The 19,737-nt window shown below is 41.1% G+C and overlaps 1 protein-coding gene across 1 annotated transcript; it reads left to right on the top strand.

The window, feature by feature from the left end:
• Positions 1–3,582: 3,582 nt before the first annotated feature.
• Positions 3,583–4,716, top strand: NPY4R2 (neuropeptide Y receptor Y4-2). Its single transcript, XM_064145632.1, has one exon. The coding sequence runs from the start codon at positions 3,583–3,585 to the stop codon at positions 4,714–4,716; it is 1,134 nt and encodes a 377-aa protein (XP_064001702.1).
• The last annotated feature ends 15,021 nt before the right edge of the window (positions 4,717–19,737 follow it).

Raw genomic sequence — 19,737 nt, 5'->3', positions numbered from 1 at the left:
AGTGCTGCTTGGGGTTGTTGTGGCCAAAGTGCAGAATCCTGCACTTGGCCTTGTTAAATCTCATCCCATTGGCCTTTGCCCACTTATCCAGCCTGTCTAGGTCCCTCTGCAGGGCTCTCCTACCTTCCAACAGATCAACACCTGCTCCTAGCTTGGTGTCATCTGCAAACTTACTGATGCTGGACTCAATCCCCTCGTCCAGATCATCAATAAAGATGCTGAACAGGACTGGGCCCAGCACTGATCCTTGGGGAACACCACTAGTGATTGGCTGCCAACTGGATGTGGCACCATTCACCGCTACTCTCTGGGCTCTGCCATCCAGCCAATTCCTGACCCAGCACAGAGTGAATCTGTCCAAGCCATGAGCTGCCAGCTTGGCTAGGAGCTTCTTGTGGCAGACTGTGCCAAAGGCTTTGCTGAAGTCCAGGTAGACTACATCCACAGCCTTCCCCACATTCACCAGGTGGGTAACCTGATCATAAAAGGAGATCAAGTTGGTGAGACAGGACCTGCCCTTCCTAAACCTATTGCTTATGTCTGACTTAATTCAGACCTAATTAAGTGGCAATCAAACACCTTGAGACAGCACAACATTTGGCAGAGATTAAGTCTCCCACACAAGAATAGCATAATAGAATACATAAGTATAAGGTCACCACAACATTTATTTTTCTGTTGTTCTAGAAGGGCTTCTTACATTATGACTGCCAAAGTGAGAGATACAAAGAACTATGGACACAGGTGACCTAGGCTCTGACTTTTCCCAAGACATCAGGTTGTCAGGCAGTTTTAAGTACTGCATAGTGTACCACAGGTTTCATTGAGACACCAGAAAAGTCAATCTTATCTCCCTCTCTCAAACCTCTTATGTGATAAGATGGTGACAATTTGTTATTTACATCTGGGCAGTATCCTGAGAATGAATATCAAAGAAGGCTTTACAGTTACCTTATGGGAGACATCATGGAATGCAACAAAACACATTGCAAAGCCTTCAAAAATGCTCCTTATCCCCAGCATGTTTGCTATCTGTCACAAACACACAAACATGCTCTGCCTTTGGCATTTCTCTTGGGAAGAGCTGTGGGATCTTGGCTTCTGCTTTTCAGGTGGCTCCACTACTTTTGGAATTTGTATTTTCACTTCAGCATTATTAGTTTTTTCTCACTGATGCCTCAGCATGCCCAAAAGTGTCTGGGACTCTTGAGAGGGCTTAGTCTGTGGGGCACAGATGTTCGTAATAACTCAGCACACATTTTTCAAGCAAGAAAAGAGAACGATGTGTTTGTTGTTGAGGATACTGTAGCTAAGGACACTAGGCTGGGACTATAGTGAAAAGCTCATATGTTTACTTACAGTGAATTCTGTTTTTCCTGCCCAAATGCCAAGACTGAGGTCCTTTGACTGGTACAAAATAATACTGCAAGGTTCTGATCCCTTTACTCAATTTCGTTTGCAGTCTCTCTCCTCAACATCAGTCTCTCAAAACTAAAGGTCTGGATGATGGTTCTTCATTCTGTATCCATTGTTGCACTGAATTTGACCATATCCTACCCATATGTGAACATGTGATCCATACATTGCCATTGATTTGTTTTGTGGAACTAAAAGAAGAGGCAATCTCTTCACATAGGTTGAGTAACAACACAAAATTGAGTGGACAGAAAGAGTCATATCTATGTCCATGATTCAGGAAATTTGTCATCTTCTACTGAGGAAATGAAAGGACAATAAGAGGACAAAGATACTACATTTTATTTGACTCTCTTGTCTGGCCCAGACAGGTAGATACAGCTAGATAAATCAACATGCCTAGCAAGGCAACCAAAGAACTGACTGTGCTCATTTTTGCTAATCAAGAAGAATGTTCCCCAAACATCTTTTTATTTACTGCATACTACTGCTTTCATCAGCTCCTGAGAGACAACATCTCTAGAGGCACACAATGCAACCCATGAAGAGAAAGACAAAGCAAACAAGAAGTTGTGGGATGATGAGTGCTTTGTTTGCATGCTACTGGTTGCCCTCATTCATGCAGTTGCTCGGCAGTAGATGCTACTCAAATCAATGAGCTCACTATACCATTTTAGTTATATAATTCATAATTTCACCACTACTATTTTCTGAAGATCAGAAGTTTTTCACAACCCCACAAACTTGTCTGAGTGGCATTTTATGGCCAAGGAAAGGGTCATGCAATGGGTAAATAGCGTTGTTCCTTGAGTATTTATTTACTTTCCACATTACAAATGTTTGTACAGCATGAAACTGCCTCTGGCCTGAGTAGAACTCCCAGCAGAGTCAGTTTTCTTTTTTATCCCTTTGATTCTTGGACACAGATGATTTGGACTCCAGGGTCAGGATTATAAAGCAGACTCTGCCATGGAAGATCACAACAGCCTCCTATGAACCACCTGGTAGAGCACAGGCAGTCCTGTGGCTGAGAATTCTGAAACTGTGCAGCTCCATTAACTCCACGACTTCAGCTGTCTGAAGCATCTTTGAAAATCCCAGCTTGGGGTTTGCAGCGGTAGTTAAGAAGCAGACCTATCTGCCTGTGCATCCAGTGGATACCACATACTATTTCAGTGCTTAAATTAACTTGGTTAAATAAAGCAAAAATATGCCAAGTGAGAATCGATATCAGTAAGAAGCTTCTCATAAGGAATTACCAAAATCTCCCACTGTTAAAGTCAAAATCAGGAGACTGACCTATATTTCTGATAAATCCTGTCATGGCCACATTATTCACCCAGAGGGAGACATCCATGCTTCATGGGGACTGGAGTTCATCCTGAATAGAGAAGCAGGAAATTTAGACAGAATTTAATGTTAAATGATTTGGAATTATTTTGGACTTTTTCAAAGTTACTTTGTGTTATCCCTTCCTGAGAATATGAGCCTGAACTTTTGTGTGGTGATTGCCTCAAGCAAATATAGGTTCTGGCTGCAGGCACAAATGCATTTTGCAGATTAACTCACATAAGATATTTTAGTGTTAGCTTTATGCACTTAATATGAGTTACTTTTCACGCTGCTGTTTAGCTCACTTGAAGGTAGATGCAGCCCCAGAGCATGTCTTCTCCTCAGTTTTGCATCAGAACCCTGCAAAATCAGAATTACACACAACCTTTACCCCAAATATGTTTTTATCCAGCTTTCTGGAAAGGCCTCCCTACCGCATTAGTGATGTTCAAGATACTGTACCAAGTTAAGATGTTCTTTAATCCATGGGACAACTTCACAATGAGTAAACAGCATCATAAGTCAATAGAGTTGCACAGACTTCCATACCCCAGTTTAGAAAAGGGTTCCATTTTATGATATAATGAACCATACGAAGGGCAGCTGCAGAATATACACAGAATCCTGGGTGTTTAGTTCCCTGCCTACCCTCCTGCTCTTTTGACTAATTCCTCAGCATAACTAAGCATTCTCTTTTTCCCTTCCTTTGCAGATGTGCCCAGATCTTCCACAGCCAAACATAACAGATAAAACCTTTTTTTAGGCTGGCTCCTGAAGACCCAACTCTGTTTGACTACTATTTTTTTATATATATATAATATTTTGGAGTTCAGGATGAACAAGACAAGGGCTGTTAATGATGGTTTTCATTTCCTGAACAGTAAGAACTGGAGTTCAAACCGAAGCTTCCCTGTGCACATTTCTAACCAGTGCAGGAATATCACTGACCTTACTGTCTTTCTAGCCACCTCTTACAGTCTGGAGACTGTTCTGGGTATTGTTGGAAACATCTGTCTAATTGCCGTCATAGCCAGGCAGAAGGAAAAGGCCAATGTAACCAATATCCTAATTTCCAACCTAATAATTTCAGACTTGTTTATGTGCCTTGTCTGTCTGCCTTTTACTGTTGTTTACACCATGATGGACTACTGGATATTTGGGGAAGTTATGTGCAAAATGACCTCCTTCACTCAGTGCACATCTGTGACAGTGTCAATTCTTTCTCTTGTCCTTATTGCTCTGGAAAGGCATCAGCTCATTATAAACCCAACTGGCTGGAGGCCAAGTATCTCCCAAGCCTATCTGGGAATTGGAGTCATTTGGACTTTAGCATGTCTCATGTCCCTGCCCTTTTTGACCACATCCATTTTATCTAATGATTTGTATGAGCAGCTCTCCCACATCATGAATTTTACCACAGACAAGGCTATATGCATTGACTCATGGCCTTCAGAGCAACAGAGACTGATCTACACTACCACTTTGCTGCTCTTGCAATACTGCATCCCACTATTCTTCATTATACTTTGCTACCTGCGTATCTACTTACGTCTACAGAAGAGAAAGGACATGTTTGAGAAGAGCGAATACAGCAACCGAGCAGTTCAGCTGAGAAGGATAAATATTTTGTTAGCATCCATGGTCGCTGCTTTTGCTGTTTGCTGGCTACCACTGCATGTTTTCAACACCATTGTGGACTGGAATTACAAAATCATTTCACCTTGCCATCACAACCTGATCTTCTCCTTGTGCCACCTGGTAGCTATGGCTTCTACCTGTGTCAACCCTGTTATCTATGGTTTCCTAAACAGCAACTTCAAGAAAGAAGTAAAGTCACTAATTCTGAGCTGCCAGCATAATTCAGTAACTGCATCAATGGAAGAATATGATCATTTGCCTTTATCCACCATGCAAACTGAGATTTCCAAGGGCTCATTGACACTGAACTGCAGGCATAATTCTATCTAGCTAGAAGAAAGCATCTCAGAGGGGTGCACTGACACCACACACCATCTGTTACCTGTAGGTATAAAAAGCATGTGGTGATGCCTGCAGGCAAATAGGAACCAATTACTGCCTGATTTTTTGAAGAACAGGTAGAAGAAAGTCGTAAACGTATGCAGTAGCTCCTACAGTACACAAGTTGTTCCTGTCAGTGAGATGGTACAGCCACAGAGGTGACTGGGGTGACGTATACATGGCTGCTGTAACAGATCAGTAACTCATCTCTGGCTGCATATAGATCGGCACAGGATTCATCAGCTAAGTTCACATCTCTACCATGGCTCTGGTGAGACACACAGAGTTCCAATTTCAACTCTGTAGGCTGCCAAAACTTGCAGTAGAGAGGACTCTGATTTTCAGTGTTAATAAGATTTTTATGCATGGCTGTCACAGCAGCGGAAGAGATATGTAAATATGTATAAAATCTGTGCTTCACCAACTCTCGCAGCCCATTAGGCTACAGTAAACTTTCAGTAGAAAGGATTCACATCAGACAACTGGATGTTTATATGAAACTTCTATCTCTGTCATGCAGGCTTGGGACTAGGCACTGCATCTAGAAATGGGCGTGCAGAACAATGACTCTGGTACATAAAGATGAGTTAGTTACTGAGGAATGGCAGCAAATGCAAAGGTTTCCGATGGATTAAACTCTTGAAACACATTATGATGACCCTGAGTGCTGTTTTTAAGCAAATGAAACACTGTTGTAGATCTACACAGAAATGAGTCTGGTTGACTTTGCAACTCCTGCTGCTGTCAATCACAAAACCACAACGCTAAAGCTGCATACCACAATGGTACAAGACAGATGGATTATCGGAGTTGTTCCAGGTCTTGGTAACAAGATGTCACTTCTCCTGCAGTAGGTCGATGGTACTTTAATCATGAAGCACCTCATCAGAATGGTCATGAAAACATGCTAGTGACTCCCCCCCCCCCCAAAGAAATAAGAATAAGCATATGCATGGAGGACTAAAATAAAACCAGATGTCAGACACCGGTCCCACTTCCTGGCATCAGCAACAGAGATGGAGCTACAATGCCAACTAATCAGTACAAGGTCAATGAAAACACACGGGGAACTGCCAAGCTGCCTGTAAATAGTACTATCACCCATTGCACTGATAAAGCAAGGGGTGTCATTTTTCACACCTGTGGTATTTTGAGTCTATTTCCACAAAATTTACAATCCATAAACTCATTTTAACGCTGGAGCCAGAGATGCTGCTCAGTGATTACTGAGAAACCAAGAAGTAGGTATGCCCAAGAAGCCCATACTGAGGAATAGATTAAAAAAATAAGGCAGCAGCAAGTGTAAATAAATAAAAAAAAAAAAACAAACACAAAAACACAACAAGAGGTCAATGCTAAAGGAAATATGGAAGCATATTCTACCCTGAATTGTTTCATCTTAGCAGAAGACTGTACTAAGTGACCACCTGAGGTAATCTCCAATATGAATTATGCTATGATAAGCAGTGGTTACTCATTATAGTCAATGAGTTTGGATTGAGTTGAAGCTATCCAGTGCATAGTTATGCAGAAAGTTAGAAATTATCTAACTAGAAGGTCTCTAATTAGACAAATTGATGAACAGCTAAGTGAGGGAAAAATTATTCCTGTCATGTATGTATCTGAAGACAAGACCAAAACCTTATGCTATAAGGTAACAAGAGCTATCAACAAATATGAGATCATATCCTCAGTTGGCAGAAATGGGAGTTAATTCCTTGCCATGAGCTGCATGTGCAGAAATCAGTGACAAAGCTTTGAGTACAGACTGAATTCCTGAGTGCAGATTCTTCAGGTAGAAGCTGTTTTTATGCAGCCACCTTTCTAATTCTGGGCAGAACCTGTGCATCTCAGTATGAGAGCTCATGTGTGATTAACTGTTGTATCTTCCTTAATTATCTGGCATTTTAACTTCTTTCATATGGGCTTATGCTTTCATTTTATCTTTGTTACTTGCCAGAGTATGATGAGGAATTGTTTTTCTTCTTTTATTTGTATGCAGTGTCATTTCTAAACTGGACATTGAGTCTATTAAAAACACAGAACAAGAGGACTCTCTTTTTAACTTACATGCAGCTTGGAATTTGCTATAGATAACAGCCATGTGATGCTAAGTAGTACAAAATAGTCACTCTTCATCAGCTTGACTTATACAAACAGTGTTGTATCATTTGAGGGCTCAAATAGTGCTTAAGCTCTGTAGTGGTTTTGTATTTAGGATCAATTGCATACAATCAATCTTAACTAATTCTGCCTGTTTCCCTCACTTGCTATAATTCCAACATTTAATTAACTAAGATGTGCACTAAGCTATTGTAAGAATACTCTGCCAAAGACGAACATGGATTATCTGACTTATAATCTTCATTACTTAACTTTTCAAGCACCCTGGAACTGTGCTTAATGAAAACACAATTACCTTTAGTATTTCCATGAACTCATCTTTGCCATTAGTTTGAAGTGAAAACTTCTTGCTAGAGTACTTGCGGTACATCAGAGGCCTGCCACTGGAGCTGTGCATTGGCATTGTGCATCAGGTTCCAGTTCTTCCTGCAAAGGGTGGAAATATCACTACAGTCTTACTCTTTAACTGTAATGCATGAGGCCATGACTTCAATTAAATATGCAAAGCAAGCGGATCCAACTTTACAGTACCTAGAGAGATACAATCAGATGTATTTTCCTCTAGTGATTAAGGGAAGCCTCAAGTTTGGGGTCAAGTACTTTTTATTGCTAGCAGATCTTGGACTAGGTAAAACTAAAGGATTTGATCACTGAAAGCCACCAAAATGCATGCATATAACTGCAAAATTGCAGATCCTCAAAATTCCCAAGCAGCTGCTGCCTACCCATCTACTTACATTACCATCCTGAGGCATGTGTTTTTTCAACCTCTAAAATTTCCTAGGTAACTAAATATGCATTTCCCCCCCTCTCCTTGCTTTACTCTAAAGTTCATCCAAGTTCCAAAGAACTAAATATCCATGACACATGTGAGTCCTGTCTTCAGTTTCACTCTGATCATCCTGCTGGCACAAATAACCTTGCAGGAAAGGTGTCTTTGTCATAATTTCCTCATTCTGTGCAGACGTCAAAGCTGTGCACAAATGAAGTAGAGGATACCATGCTGCTAGTTTTGAAGACCTTCTCTAGCAACTGTTCTCCATTCCCTTGGAAGGCAAAGGCAAAAGGCTGGATGAAATTACACCTGCTGGTTTGAAAGAGTCATTGTATTTATAGCTTTGAGGTTATAACGCAACCAAGGGGACCAATGTCTTTTTGGTTCCAGCAGAAGGTAGCACAATGGAAATAGCTTACATACATCTTACACATTTGTAAGTAACAAATAAAGTTCATGTCTAAGAAGGAGCAGGCATTTCTGTGCTCACTGTATGCAGTAATGCTTTTGAATATGTTTTCTTACAAAGTTCTGCTCGTGAGTTACAAAAGCAGCGGGGAAACAAGCAGAAGTTGTGCAAATCATCACTGCACACAATTCTAAGACTTTGTCCTGGTTTGTTTTTTTCTTCAAAAAGCTTTTTGTAACCCTGCCTCTTGTGAAATGTTGTAAGAAGAACATAAGGTTTCCAGAGCAAGAAAATAACCTTGTGTTATGATATAACTGGCAAGTTATGAGGAGTCTAATAATAACAAATAAAATCATATTACCTGTATGTGCTTCTCTGGGTCTGCTTCTGTAAAATGGCATAGTATTCATAGCAGAAAGCACACAAAATATAGTTCTTGTGTAGTGAGAAACCGCACTAAAAGTCATTGATACAAGAAGAATTAACAGCTTCATGCATTGTACCTAAAGATAGACAATGGTGCAGCACAGACAACTGGAGGCGAGCACAGTATCAAAAATTCAGCACAGGACATCTTCACAGACTTCCCGGATTGCACAGAAAACTGAGCCAAACACAGCACACTGTCACAAACCCCAAACAGAAATCCAACCAGAAAGTAACCGAGACTGCTGAGGTGTAAAGCGCTGTGTGGTGTTCACCAAAATGTCATTGGACTTCAGAAATGCTCTGACTGGGCTAAAAGAACTGGGACATTTCACTGACTTGGGCTAGTTGCCCTGACAGAAAACAAACGGAGGAAGCGATCACAGATTGTGCTGTAATCAGGTTGTGCTACATTCACACACACAAGGGGAAAGTGAAGCAGCAGTATCTGTTACCTGCAAATGTGATGTAATCATGAACAGAGGTTGGTAATGATGTTGTGACAGCAGTCAGTTAGGGTCTGCACAACGTGTTTGCTGTTTGAAAATGCAGTGAACACAACTGTGGGCAGAGGCCAATGGGATGAGATTTAACAAGGCCAAGTGCAGGGTTCTGCAGTTTGGCAACAACCACTCCAAGCAGCTCTACAGGCTGGGGACAGAGTGTCTGGAGAGCAGCCAGGAAGAAAGGGACCTGGGGGTATTGGTAGATAGTAGGATGAAGATGAGGCAGCAGTGTGCCCAGGTGGCCAAGAGAGCCAATGGCATCCTGGCCTGCATTAGGAACAGTGTGGCCAGCAGGACAAGAGAGGTTATTCTGCCCCTGTACTCAACACTGGTCAGGCCACACCTTGAGTGCTGTGTCCAGTTCTGGGCCTCTTAATTCAGGAGAGATGTTGAGATGCTGGAAGGTGTCCAGAGAAGGGCAACAAAGCTGGTGAGGGGCCTGGAGCACAAACCCTGTGAGGAGAGGCTGAGAGAGCTGGGGGTGTTTAGCCTGGAGAAGAGGAGCTCAGGGGGTGACCTCATTGCTGTCTACAAATACCTGAAGGGAGGCTGTAGCCAGGTGGGGGTTGGTCTCTTCTCCCAGGCAACCAGCAACAGAACAAGGGGACACAGCCTCAAGCTGTGCCAGGGGAGGACTAGGCTGGATGTTAGGAGGAAGTTCTTCCCAGAGAGAGTGATTGGCATTGGAATGGGCTGCCCAGGGAGGTGATGGAGTTGCCATCCCTGGAGATGTTCAAGAAAAGCCTGGATGAGGCACTTAGTGCCATGGTCTAGTTGACTGGATGGGGCTGGGTATTAGGTTGGACTGGATGATCTTGGAGGTCTCTTCCAACCTGGTTGATTCTATGATTCAATGTATGAAGCATGACAGCATAGGAGAGATTATTGTAAATTATGACTCACATCCTAAGGACAACTTAAAATAGTCTTTAACTTTGACCTGTGTGTCTTCTCACAAGATTACCTGACATTTCATCTACTGGTCATTCCCTTCAAATTTCAAATTCATTATATACTGGCCTGATTTTAAGGCCAGTGTGGATTTCAATGGAGACTGTTATGGCTTAGCATCATTGGCAATATGAGTTTACATTTTATGAGCATCAACATTCGCGCAGCTTTTATGACCTTCCCTCACTTTCTCAGCTTGCTTTACAAAGTCACTTCTTTGAACTCAGGAAGTTTTAAGTAGATTAAGTCTGAGATTTATACCTTGGGATAATGCTTTTTCCTGCCAGATAATGCTTGTTAGGCCTCAGCCTGTTTTGCTGTTCTTCCACTAAATGTTTGGTAAACACAAAGCCCAGTAATAGTACAGGGATTATATCACAGTATCATCAGGGTTGGAAGAGACCTCACAGATCATCAAGTCCAACCCTTTAGAACAGAGCTCAAGGCTAGACCATGGCACCAAGTGCCACATCCAACCTTGCCTTGAACTGCCCCAGGGACGGCGACTCCACCAAAAACTGGGATGAAATTGAATTCCAGAGATATATTACTCTAGAACTTAGATTGATGAGACTCTACCACCATTTATAAAAACAATCAAACAAAAAAAGCTTGCTTAAATAGTGCCACACTATTCATCCCACATTACAGAAAATACTTTATTCAACAGCAACCATATATACCATAGACAAGGCTCACAGGATTGAAAGATACCTGGCACTGTGGTTATGATTTCTAGATGATGAAATCACCTGACACCACCAGTTCCACTCAAAATTCAACTCCATCAGAAATGCAGCTACACTGCTGCCAATTGTGAAGTGTCCTTTCATAAAAACACACATTTCTACAAGCCATGTGACACAGTGCACACAAGTACACACAACTTCACACCAAGCAATCCAATCTTCCCTAGAATACACCTACAAACTGATAATACAGTTTTTCTCCCTTAGAAATAGTCTGTGAAGCACGGGTATTAATAGGATGAATATATTCTCCACCCACTGCAATGGAAAGCTTAATGGCAGCGTAGTTATATTCTGTGTAAGAGCTGCTTACAGACAGCATGGCAAAGAGATTCTAAATAAGGTGCAGTTTACTATTTGCAGGAAGAAAGCAGGGAATTATTTAGCTGAAATCAAAGGAAGTATTCCACCTGTACTCAGAGCAACAGGAAACATTTGTAATCAAACCTCTGATCCAGCACATCATCACTGTTTTTTTTTTGGCAGCAAAATTAATGTATTACACTGCAAATTTGCAGTGTTTAAGCTTTAAGTGGGGACAACATGAGACTTTTTGCTTCAAAGATTTGTCAGTGCTCAGTTTCCCACAAACCACAATCAGATCAACAACACACAACACATTCCATATATATATATATATATATATATATGTTGAATCATAAGCCTTTATATGTTTTCTCAGGATCTGGGATATGGGACAGGTGTACACTCTCCATTTATAAATAATTCCTTAAGAAAATCCAATTCTGTATTTCAACAGCTTCCAAGAAACCATTTACAAGGATTTAAAACACTCTCTCATTCTGCAAACAGGTAGAATGCAGTAAAAATTCTGTTTGTTTGAAATCATCAGGAGCAGAAGTAGCTTTGTTTTCAGGCTTTCTACTATGGCATACTTAGCAGAGCATAACACATTAGCTTCCCTCAACAGAGTATTAAAACCACTGCAATGCACACAGGAATACACTGCTGTATCTGGACTGTAAGTACATGGTATGATTTGGTGTAGTATAGAACAGCTAACGGCTTAAGTATAAGAAGAAAGAATGTGTCTTTATTTCAACCACTTTAGCTCAGTATCACTTCAGGCAAATAGAATTCACATGAAAGAGGTGATAGCAGGCACCTGTGCACACAGAGAGAGCATTTTGGCATGAGGAACAACATTAAGCTTCACCTGGCTGCATTCACTTTTTTCTCCATAGTCTCTTATTATACTTAGGAAATTAATCAAAATAATCACTGTGGTCCTTATTTTAAGTGTACTTATCACTGGCAGTCTTCCATTTTATACTAAAAGCAAATTATGTTTACTAATTCCTTTTATAACTAAATACATTTTAACAAGAGGTATGAAAACAAGAAGCAGTATGAGCTCCAAGGAACATGAATTCATTATCAAACTTTAAAAAGAAAAAAAAAAACCCAAACCACCAGACTCAAACAATCAAATATTCATAATGTCTGTTCAGGAAAACACTGTCAAGTGTTTTAATAGAGATTAACATATCACTGCCCTGTTAGGGAAAAAAAAAAATCTGTGTTTCATCCTTTGTTAACATGCATTAATTTTAAATTACTACCATCACAGAAACATCCAGGTTGGAAAAGACCCTCATGATCACCAAGTCCAAGCTATAACCCTACTCTACAAGATTCACCTTACACCATATCCCTAAGCACCACTTCCAAATGACCCTTAAACATATCCAGGGTGAGTGACTCAACCACCTCCCTGGGCAGCTCATTCCAGTGCCTGATCAACACCTCCTACAATGAGTTTCAGGCTGCCTAGTGCCTTCAGGTACAGGCAGCTACACATAATTCAGTTTCCAGCTACAGCAGCACACTGACTTGGACACCATTGGGTGTTTTCTTATGTGCCGCAAGCATGTACACAAATATGCACACACATTCAGGGCTGTAGACACACAACCAAAGAATACCTTTTTGCCACAAGACAGCAACAATGTGCAGATAATTAGCTCCTGGGTACAGAATACACTAAAAAATTAAATAGGTTTACACCTTACCTTTCTCTTTTCAGATCCCTGAAGACATAAGTAGATAATTTTGATTATCTACCTTGCTACAAATACTGTTGCTGCAGAAGAGAAGTGAAGGATCTCACATGCACTGCCTATAGTTCAGTAGTCATATGAGTGTAGGGCAAGGGTATTGTTTTGCCCAAGTTGCTGATACACATCTAACGGAGGAGGCCTTTGGGGAAGCACAGGATGAGCAGCACCTGTTCTGCAGACAGCAGGAAGGGCTAGGAAGGTGAACAGGTGGTGATGAGAGCAAGGGGATTCTGGGTGTGACCAGGATTTCAGGTGAACCAGGGAAGTAGCACAAAGCAAAGGTCTAAGGTTAAGAAGATCTTTGAGGATCCCATTTGGAACTATAGGTGTCTAACTTCTATCTAAGTCTAACAGTAAAGTCAGCTCCAATGTGGCATGCTGATGTCATGCATGGAGTTTGTACAAGGCTGATGTTGAACCCAGTCTTAACACCAGCACTCTAATCAATGATCAACTCCTACCTTAATCATATCTGAATCTCTGAAAACTACAACCCCAGCATCTTCAATCCAGAATAGACTCAGGGAATAAGAGCACTAGAAATGCAACAGGGTTGTACAAAATGACCTGAATAAGGATGGGCAGCCACACAATTAGAACAATTCCTCTTCTTTGGGAATCACTTAATTTTTATAATTAACTTAGTTTAGATAAATTAATTTATTGCAGAACTCTGTAGTTCTAATGAGCCAAGCAGCCCCTGAGGAACATGTACCCGTGCAGAAGATGCTAGGTATACTTTCAGGCAATTTTCATTCTTATTTGGTTAACCACTAGTCAACCTCAGATGCACCAAAAGAAAGCATATGTAATTTCATACGTTCTGACTATGCCCATAAGAAGAGCACCCAAGAGGTATAGTTAGCTGAAGATAGAGGCCTGAGTTTTTTAATTAATTAGCATCAGATAACAGGTATTCCTGCTTCCAGCAAAGGCTGGCTTAAGTCAGTTGAATACAGGAATCCTGCTGGTCTCTTTCCAGCTTTCTCCCTATCCACAAGTTCATCATTCACTGTGCTGTGACAGTACATTCCAACAGAGCTGGGAACTGGATAGATAAACTTTTGTGCATTTAAAAATAACACTGATAAATATTCTTAAAAAAGAAAATTTAGGGTTTTTTAACCTTGTCTTATCACTGATCCACTTAATGCTGTGGATCTGTGCATAGTTATACTACCACAAGAAACAGCAGCTTGGCAGTATAGAAAAAAGTTGGGGTCTGGAGTTTCTTTAAGGAGCTTCAAAGTCAATACTGTTCATACCTAACCCCTCAGTCTCTGGATTTGTCCTTTATCCATTCTGAGGAGAGTGTTGTCAGAACCTTCATAGAATCATGAAGCAGGTGAAGTTGGAAAGGACCTCTTGAGATCATCTTATCTTCTCTCTGAGCAAAGCCAGAGTCACTAGAAGTAAGTTAGCTAGGACCATGTCCAGATGGGTTTTGAATACCTCCATGGATGGAATTCTATCACATCTGGACAGCCTTGTTCTGGGGCTGCTGCTTTCAACGAGCAAATGTGTCATTTTTGCATCTCACTGCCATAAGCTACAATCTTTACCAACTAAAGACCAGTATGTCTCCACCAATTGTGATGGAATGCCACTGATTTACACCAGTTGGAATTCTGACCCATTTTTACTTTCATTCTAACCAGTATTTCTCACTAGCATTTGAAGTTGAAAACTCATCCTTAGTTCAGCTGCAAGCTGAAGGGACATAGAACTGCTTGAGAGTCCAGTGCAGAGCCACGAAGACGATTAAGGGAATGTAACATCTCTCTTATGAGCAGGGAATGAGGGAGCTGGGGCTCTTTAGCTTGGTGAAGAGAAGGCTGAGAGGTGACCCCATCAATGTTTATAAATATGTAAAGAGTGAGAGCCCAGAGGATGGAGCCAGGTCTTCTCAATGATGCCTGATGACAGGACAAGGAACAGTGGGTAGAAGTTTAGGCATAGGAAGTTTCATTTAAACATAAGGAGGATTTTTTAACCTGTGAGGGTGACAGAACACTGGTACAGGTTGCCCAGGGGAGTTGTGGAGTCTCCCTCTCTGGAGATATTCAAGACCAACCTGGATGCATTGCTCAGTCCCTCCCAGCCCCTGACATCCTGTGATTCTTTGATTCCATGATTGTATTGCACATCTGGGGTCATATTAGTTCACAAGCCAGGATGGAGCCTTAGTTTTGATCACAGAAGCAAATGCCTTTTACTTCTTACTGAAATTTAGGCCTAAATCCCACGATTCCATTTACTTACAGCAGAAGCATTTGTTTGGTGGTATCTTATTGAATAATGCTGAAGGGTATAACCACAATGATCTCTGCAAAACTTAAGACAGAATATATTCTTTTTACAAAAACATGAACAAAACCTCAAACAGTTTCATTGGGAATTTGTTTGAAACTCTCCCTTTAAGACCTGTTGTTGCTTTGTTTAATAACCTTGCAGATAATTTCATGGTTACAAGTGGTGATACTTTCTGTTTTGCCATTCATCTCTGTTGGAGACATCTTCCCCTGCTGGGTACACAAGAAGTTCATAGGTCTAATTTGCCAGAGTATTCTGGTGTAAGGAGATGGTAGCCAACAGCAGGAGTGAAGGTCACGTCCTTAACGACAGAAGAATCATGCTTTGTCTTCTGTTAATTTAAGGAGATGATCTCTGCAAGCTGCTTGAGCAGTGCTGCAATCCAAATCTTTAGGGAATGGTCTGGATGCATCTGATCAGCAAAACATCAGCTTATCTTTTTCTCTGCTGGGGTCATATATTTTAAAAGCAATTTTTTTTCCTAAACTGCCCTGATTAGATAGTACTAATAACGTTAAGCTAAATTGGTTCCTTGGGAGATGTCCCAATTAAATGGCTATCCTAATTAAGCACATCCTGATTAAGCAGAAGATCCTATAATAATAGCATGTAATAAAAACTGTCCCATAGTTCTGTTCAGACAGAAAGCATTTTGCAAGCCTTGTTTACAGGAATCACTTTATCCAGAGTTGAAACACAACCAGCTCTTGGATAAAGTACTACATCTGCTTAACAACATTATGCAGAACTAAACAAACTTTCAGGGGAGGAAATGAAAAATTCTGCACCATACCAACAATGCAGACAAGATTATGATAACACAGAAGGTACTTAGCATATAATTTGGATGAAATACTTCGACTGTTCTTGGCAGACTTGCTGCAGTATTTACAGTTGCTGCAGACAACCACAAGTGCACCCAAAAGTGCATTTTACAGAAGCTTTTAATACAAAGCTTTGAGTTACATACTGAAGAGAGGAAAAGTACCCTTAGCTGAACTTTGGCCTTGTAAGTTCTGAAAAAAAGATCTCCTTCCTACACTGACACTATGGGCTTTTTCATACTGAGGAAAATGCAGCACCAGAAGCCACTTCTGACAGAAGTACTGGTAAAACTGAGCTAGTAAGTCCATCTTCTCCAATGAGCTGTAAAGCCAAGATCCCAACCCTTTGTAGTTCCTGCAAATGTATGGCAAGTTTTTTGAGTACTACGGTGCCAGAGAGAATTCCTACTGTGTGTTTTGGATACTGTTCATATTCCAGCTTGCATAATTGTATTTGGCTGGCTCAGTTCCTCTCCGAATCACAGTGGAGTATGGCAGCCTTCTTTTTCAGTTTGTCCTGCACTACACTGGAGAGAACTCTTAGTAAGTAATGAGAGCTGAATAAACAAATCTGAACAAACAAATTTAGTTATTGAAATAACTTTTATTTTTTACCTCCCAGTGACCAAAGAGCAGAAGAAAGGAGTCGACATGAAGCTCAAATACTCAGAAGCGTCAGCTAATAAAAACTGATTGAATACATATGTAAGCAGCCATGAGCTAGTGAGTTATCACTGAATGGGAAAATGGTCAATTCCACTACAAATAATTATTCCAGGGAATAAACAACTCTCTACATCTCTCTTAACTGTCCCAACATTGTCATGTCTGAGTACTTGAGTACTACAGAGATACTGTGATTTCTGCTTATTCAGTATTGTGTAGATATAGAGTCCACAAACCAGAGAAGCAGAGCTCCCAGGGTATAGCCAAGACTGTGGAGTTGAAACCACTCTTCCAATTGTGTTCTGGTATTTACATGCAAATTATACAGGCCCTTGGAAGTGAAAAAAAAAAAAAAAAAAAAGATGTGGCATATGCTTATAGAGGAGACATAGAATCTATAGGAAAAGCAGGACCCAGGTAGCAGTGTATCAGAGCCTGCACTGGCAGGTCACTCTGGAGGGTCCCTTCACATTACTATGACTCAGCATCTACTTCTGTTTACTATGACAAGCACTTTACACAAATATATTTAGTCATTATTAGAGGTGCTTAGCCCCCACACCTCTTATTAAAGTCAATAGGAAAATAAAGTTTTGTGCAGCTCTCTCCTCTGACCACAGGTCATGATCTTGAGAGAATGTTAACTGGACCCCAGCAATCCAAGAGAATGTCAGCAGAACCCATGGTGCTCAGTCCTATCATTGAATCTGTCCAGACAAATCACCTATCCATACTGGAGCCCAGACAAGCTGGGATGGTAATAAATCCTTTTGAAGTGTGCTATTTCTGGGGTAAGGTTTCAATTTCCTTTGCACACAACATTGATAGCCACATGTTAAAATTACCAAGAAACGTGAGTATGTTTTCTCAACTGGCTTACTCTAGAGGAAAATGGGAAACATTTAAAAGGTATGTTGCAAGTTCAGTCTGGATGTCTCGACCTCTGGAATTATTTAGCCTTAAGCCTGGTTGTAATAACTTTACCCAGCACCCAAGACAGAAATATTATGCTTGTTAGGTACCTTCTCTGCCCACAAACTTTTGAGGCTTCATAATATGTTGCCACTGACCATCACATGAGGGAATGGTCATAAGAAGTGTTAAAAATTCCCGTTATTAGCATAAGGTCTCTCATTAGATCAACTCAATTGCAAATATTTTTAGAACTAATTTTGACTTCTCTTCAAAAGACTGCTAGATTTTGCAAAGCAGGACTAGTGGTGTTGTCAAACTCACAATTCATTGGCTGACAACTCATAAAACCTGGAGGCTATGTGCAGACATACAGCTAGTTAACTGGTGTCAGGGAGGGATGTCTTGCAGGTTATGGCCATCTGTCATGAGTTGAGTTGAATCTGCTGCTGATACTCAATATCATGCTGACATCATGCCAACCTCAAAATGCAAGTGCTGGCTGGAGCAAAGTATCATGGGGTTTGAAGTTCAGATTGGAACATGAGAGGTTTCCTATAACAGTTGCTGCATTGGGTTTCGTGGTTTGGGGTGTTGGTCCTCTCCTTTGGGGGGCACTGCAGGTCAGAGGCTAGGGTGAGGCCACTGGATGCTCCTTCTGTTCAAGTAGGATAAGGTAATTGTGCATTGTACTATGCTGTTAGATTCTTTTTATCTCGACTCAGATTCTTTTTTTTTTTTTTTTTTGGTGGCCCAACAACTTTCCTGCCCATCTGTGTGGGGAGAAAGGGGGTGCTTGTGGGAACTGGCTGTACTAAACCAGCACAACACCTCATCAGGCATCTTCACTTGTTAGGTCCTTACAGGTCACTTTTGCACAGGAGGGCAAATGTAAGCGTAAGTAACTTCATTTATGCATTATACCCATCCTCAAAAGGGGCTGGTTACAAACACATGTTCTTTGAGAGTTATGTGAGACAGTCTAAACATCAAAACTTGGTTCTCAAGAAGCAACAAGCTGGTTCCAAGCATACAGATACACAAGTAGTACCACACAGCTACAGGTTCCTTTTACAGTTCAAAATTCATTGCCTGATTCAGGGAGTATCAAAAGCCAGACAAAGCTATACCACATGGTGAACCCTGCCCTGTATATTTTTTAAAGGTGATTTCCCTTCCATCAGAGTTGGTGTCTGTCAGAATCTCCAGATCTAGGAAGTGAGGATTTCAATGTACCCAGAGCACAAAGACAGTGACAGTACAAACTTCCACTTTGTTGATATTACTGCTGTTCCTACTCTGGTAATGGGATATGAACCTACCTTTTCTTGGCCCCTTTGACATTCATGTATCCCTAGGATTGATTCTGGTGAAAGTTGTTCAGAGCCTGCAAATATATGCCTGGATCCATGATAAAAGAGGAAGATGCAGACGGAAGAATACCAGCCTTGGAACTGGGAAGATGCTTTTTTGTTCCTTGCAGCATCACAAGTTTCCTGTGTGACAACAGACACAGCCAAGACCTGCTGTAGGGAGTAGCAGCAGTCTCCACATTCACTCAGTTTCATATCCTAAACCAGAGGTGAAATGTAACAGGACTTTACACACACAAGGAAGAATTCAGATACCACAATGAAGGTGTTGTGTAAATACTTCTAAGCGACAGTAAGAGATGTTTGTTCTGCATCATTGTCATCACAGCATCCAAAACTCACTGCACTATTTATTGGCAAGACACACTCATAAATACATGATGCCTTTCAAGCACGGTGACATTCCCTTCCTGCAGATGGCTGGAAATGTTCTTAGATACAATATTTGCAATTAGCTTTCTGATGAAATTAGTGCTCTGAAATGGTTAGTTTTATAGATGCCGATGTTGTTCCTTCTGTGGATATTACTGCTTTAACCTCTTTGAGACCTTGTCTGAGAGGACTTTCTCAGGACTGCAATATTGAGAATACAAATCAGAAAGAAACATAGTGAAAGACAAGTAGAGAGAAGAGATGGAGTCCCCATGTGGGTGGTTTGCTTGGGATTCTGATAAACTGTGCCCTAATCTCTGCTCCACTGCTGACCCTGAACCAGTGACTTATCTCTGTTTCTGATTCAGTGAAATGAGGACAGTGCTACTTAGTGCTTTCCAGCCCTCCTGCCCCTGGCAGAGGTCATGCCATGGGAGAGCTCAGAGTCATCAACATTCCCTGTATCCAATCCTGGCACCTCCTTTTTCA

Source organism: Pogoniulus pusillus, chromosome 6 (genome assembly GCF_015220805.1).
Source record: "Pogoniulus pusillus isolate bPogPus1 chromosome 6, bPogPus1.pri, whole genome shotgun sequence".
Classification (NCBI taxonomy): domain Eukaryota; kingdom Metazoa; phylum Chordata; class Aves; order Piciformes; family Lybiidae; genus Pogoniulus; species Pogoniulus pusillus.
Note: the sequence above shows the minus strand (reverse complement) of the source record. Positions and strands in the feature narration are given on the sequence as shown.

Excerpts from the sequence above, each read along its gene's own strand:
- NPY4R2 (XM_064145632.1), top strand. The coding sequence starts at position 3,583 with ATGAACAAGACAAGGGCTGTTAATGATGGTTTTCATTTCCTGAACAGT.